The sequence below is a fragment of the Lipotes vexillifer genome, unplaced genomic scaffold (assembly GCF_000442215.2).
Source record: "Lipotes vexillifer unplaced genomic scaffold, Lipotes_vexillifer_v1.1 scaffold802, whole genome shotgun sequence".
NCBI lineage: Eukaryota > Metazoa > Chordata > Mammalia > Artiodactyla > Lipotidae > Lipotes > Lipotes vexillifer.
Genome location: NW_006790237.1, coordinates 1,279,562 through 1,282,562, shown reverse-complemented (window position 1 = coordinate 1,282,562; position 3,001 = coordinate 1,279,562). Strand labels below are relative to the sequence as shown.

At 58.2% G+C, this 3,001-nt stretch overlaps 1 protein-coding gene across 2 annotated transcripts in view; it reads left to right on the top strand.

Moving 5' to 3' along the window:
• The first annotated feature begins 273 nt into the window (after positions 1-273).
• The window catches only part of FUZ (fuzzy planar cell polarity protein), a 4,828-nt gene continuing 2,100 nt past the window's right edge, over positions 274-3,001 (top strand). The window contains exons 1-7 of one of the 2 annotated variants that reach the window (XM_007463388.1): positions 274-384; positions 644-765; positions 1,044-1,128; positions 1,347-1,415; positions 1,638-1,742; positions 2,566-2,763; positions 2,910-2,997. In XM_007463388.1, the coding sequence (XP_007463450.1) occupies positions 274-384; positions 644-765; positions 1,044-1,128; positions 1,347-1,415; positions 1,638-1,742; positions 2,566-2,763; positions 2,910-2,997 (778 nt within the window). The remainder of the gene's footprint in view (positions 385-643; positions 766-1,043; positions 1,129-1,346; positions 1,416-1,637; positions 1,743-2,565; positions 2,764-2,909; positions 2,998-3,001) is intronic. The other variant, XM_007463389.1, reaches the window with a different exon arrangement.

Genomic DNA, 3,001 nt, shown 5'->3' with positions numbered 1-3,001 from the left:
CGCAAACACAATTAGCCGCCATCTTTGTTAAGGGTATTGTGACTTCCGGCTGGGGCGGAAGAGAGCGTAACGGGGCTTGGGGGAGGTGCTGGAATAGGAGTTGATGGGGGTTTGAGTTGGATGAAGAAGGCGGGAATCCAGTCCTCTTCCAGTCAGCTCCCCATCTCGCCCTCTGTCGGCTTCGGACCGCAGCCTGACTTAGTGTGACTACCGGCATGCTCCAAGGCGGGCATTGACTGTCCCCACGAAGGGATTGGGAAGCGGGGGTTCCAAATGGGGGAGGAGGGGACCGAAGGCACCGTACATCTGCTGTGCCTCGCGGCATCCAGCGGGGTCCCTCTGTTTTGCAGGAGCAGCCGCGGCGGCGCCCCCGCCCGCCAACAGGTGGGGCCCCGGGCGCCTGGATCTCCGAAATAGAAGGGGTTTAGATGCTTGGACTCTGGGTCTTCAAGGGCGTAGGGGCTGGGGAAGTTTCAGAATTGAGTTTGGAGGGTCGAGGGTGCAATTGACCAGTGATCCTGGTTCCCCGAAGTGGAGGGGCCAGGAGATCTAGAGAGAGGAGGGGGTTGGGGACCTGAGTCATTGGTTCCAATACAGGATGGGATTTGGGGGCTCCTGTCTAAAGTTCCCAATCTTTCCCCAGCTCCCATTCTCTGTCATCGGCTCCCTCAATGGAGTCCATATGTTTGGGCAGAATCTCGAAGTGCAGCTGAGCTCTGCGAAGACGGAGGACACAACCGTGGTGTGGAAGAGCTTCCATGACAGGTCTCCAAGGGTAGCTTGGGGGCAGGGCCAGGGTGATAGCCCCTGTTGAAGACGACCCTGAGGCCATCCAGCTCTCCAACGCCAGCTGTTTACCTGGCTGTGGGATCTTTGACAAGTCAGTTACCCTCTCTGATCCCTGAGTTTCTCTGAGTGAAAAGCAGGTTGTGCTCGGCCATGGATGTAGCTGGCATCCAGGATCAAGGGCAGACCCTACTCTCTTCCCTGCCTTGTTTCCTTGGCCTGGACTCATTCTTCCTTCTCACCTTCCTTTCTCACAGCATCACCCTCATTGTTCTGTCATCTGAGGAGGGCACCTCGGAGCTGAGGCTGGAGAGACTACTCCAGATGGTGTTTGGGGCCATGGTGAGACTCCCCAACCCTCTTTTCCAATCCCAGGAATCTGAACTCTCAGCATCCCTCTCCCTCAGGACCCAGGAATCCTAGAACTCAGTCCCTCCTGCCTCGGACTAAGGAGTCCAGATCCCCAGTTTCCTCCTGCAGACACAGGAGTCTGAGTCCCAGCCCCTCCTGTCTTATAACCAGTTATCCAGGTCCCCTGCTCTCCTATATGGTTCTTCTAGGTTCTTCTTGTGGGACTTGAAGAGCTGACCAATATCCGAAATGTAGAGAGACTGAAGAAGGAGCTGAGGGTGAGGCTGCAGGATGTGAGGATGGGAAGTTAGGATACCTGGTTACTGATAGTTGGGAACTACAGTTCCCAGAAGCCCCCGGGGCAGCCTGACCCAGTGGGTTCAGGGGGCAGCTTGGTTGTCTGACACCCCTCAGCAAGGCCCAGTAGGGCCAGTTTTCTGAGGAGGAGGCAGCAGATCTGGGTACCACCTGGGTCCTAGGCTTCATTTTCCCTCTGCTAGGCCAGTTACCGCCTCATCGACAGCTTCCTTGGGGACTCAGAGCTCATCGGGGACCTGACCCAGTGTGTGGATTGTGTGGTTCCTCCAGAGGGGTCCCTGCTGCAGGTATTGGGAATGCCTTGTAAAGTCTTAAAACTGTCCCTCTGGCCCTGGCTCAGTCCCCATCCTCTTACGCTTGGACCATTGCCTCAACCTCTTCCTATCCTTTTGGCTTCTAGTCCAACCCCCGCCTTGACCCCAGAAAGATCTTTCTACACCGAGAGCTGCCCCTGCCCCTCCCCTGGTCACAGCCCGCCCGTGGCTTTCCATCACCCCCAGGACAAGGTCTCAGCCCCTCAGCCTGGTGTTGAGGACCTGAGGAATCTGACGCCCGCCAGCCTGCTCGCCCTAATCTCTACTAACTCCACAGTCTACCCTCTCCCAGCTGCCTCATGAGTCTCACAAATCCCCACAGCTTCCCAGCTTCCCTGCCCTGGCACATCCTGTTCCTTCTACCTAGGAGATCTCTATCTTCCCTTCCTTAAATATTGCTCTGGATTCATCTGGCATGACTTGCCTCCCAGCATTGTGACTCTCGGCAGGTGACTTGACCTCTCTGAGCTTCAGTAGGTTGTAGATTGTGCCTACCTGGCATATAATACAAAGCGATAAACCGTAGCTGCTGCTGTTACAAGTATTAGCTTCAGTAGGACGTGTCAGGCTATGTAGCAATCACCCTACCTGTTTAATTTCACACTGTGACTTGGGATGGTACCTGCATGTGAAGGTGAAGGAACTCAGGCCCAGGGAGGGTGAGACACATGAGCATGGCCACCAGGGAAGCTTTGAATTGTATGGCCGTCTCTTCCCACTCCTTACGCACCTGGGAAGTCACTGTCGGCCCTGCTCAGGTCTCCTGACCCGCAGCCGGCCTGCCTCCCTTACCCAGGAAGCCCTCTCTGGGTTCGCCGAGGCTGCGGGCACGGCCTTCGTCAGCCTGGTCGTGTCGGGCCGGGTGGTGGCAGCGACAGAGAGCTGGTGGCGGCTGGGGATGCCGGAAGCCGTGCTGCTCCCCTGGCTGGTGGGATCCCTGCCGCCGCAGGCCGCTCGCGACTATCCGGTGTACCTGCCTCACGGGAGTCCCACGGTGAGTGAGTGGATGGGGTGGGCAGTGGGAAGGTGGGGTCGGGGAGGAGCGCGCAAGGGGTGGGACCTGGAGGCTGTCTCGAGGAGGCGGGGCTTGCGATGAGAAGGGGAGGAGCTCCGGCCAGCCCACTCTGCGGGCTGCCTCAGGTGCCGCACCGGCTTCTGACCCTGACGCTCCTGCCGGACTTGGAGCTGTGTCTGCTCTGCGGGCCGCGCCCTCCCCTCAGCCAGCTGGATGC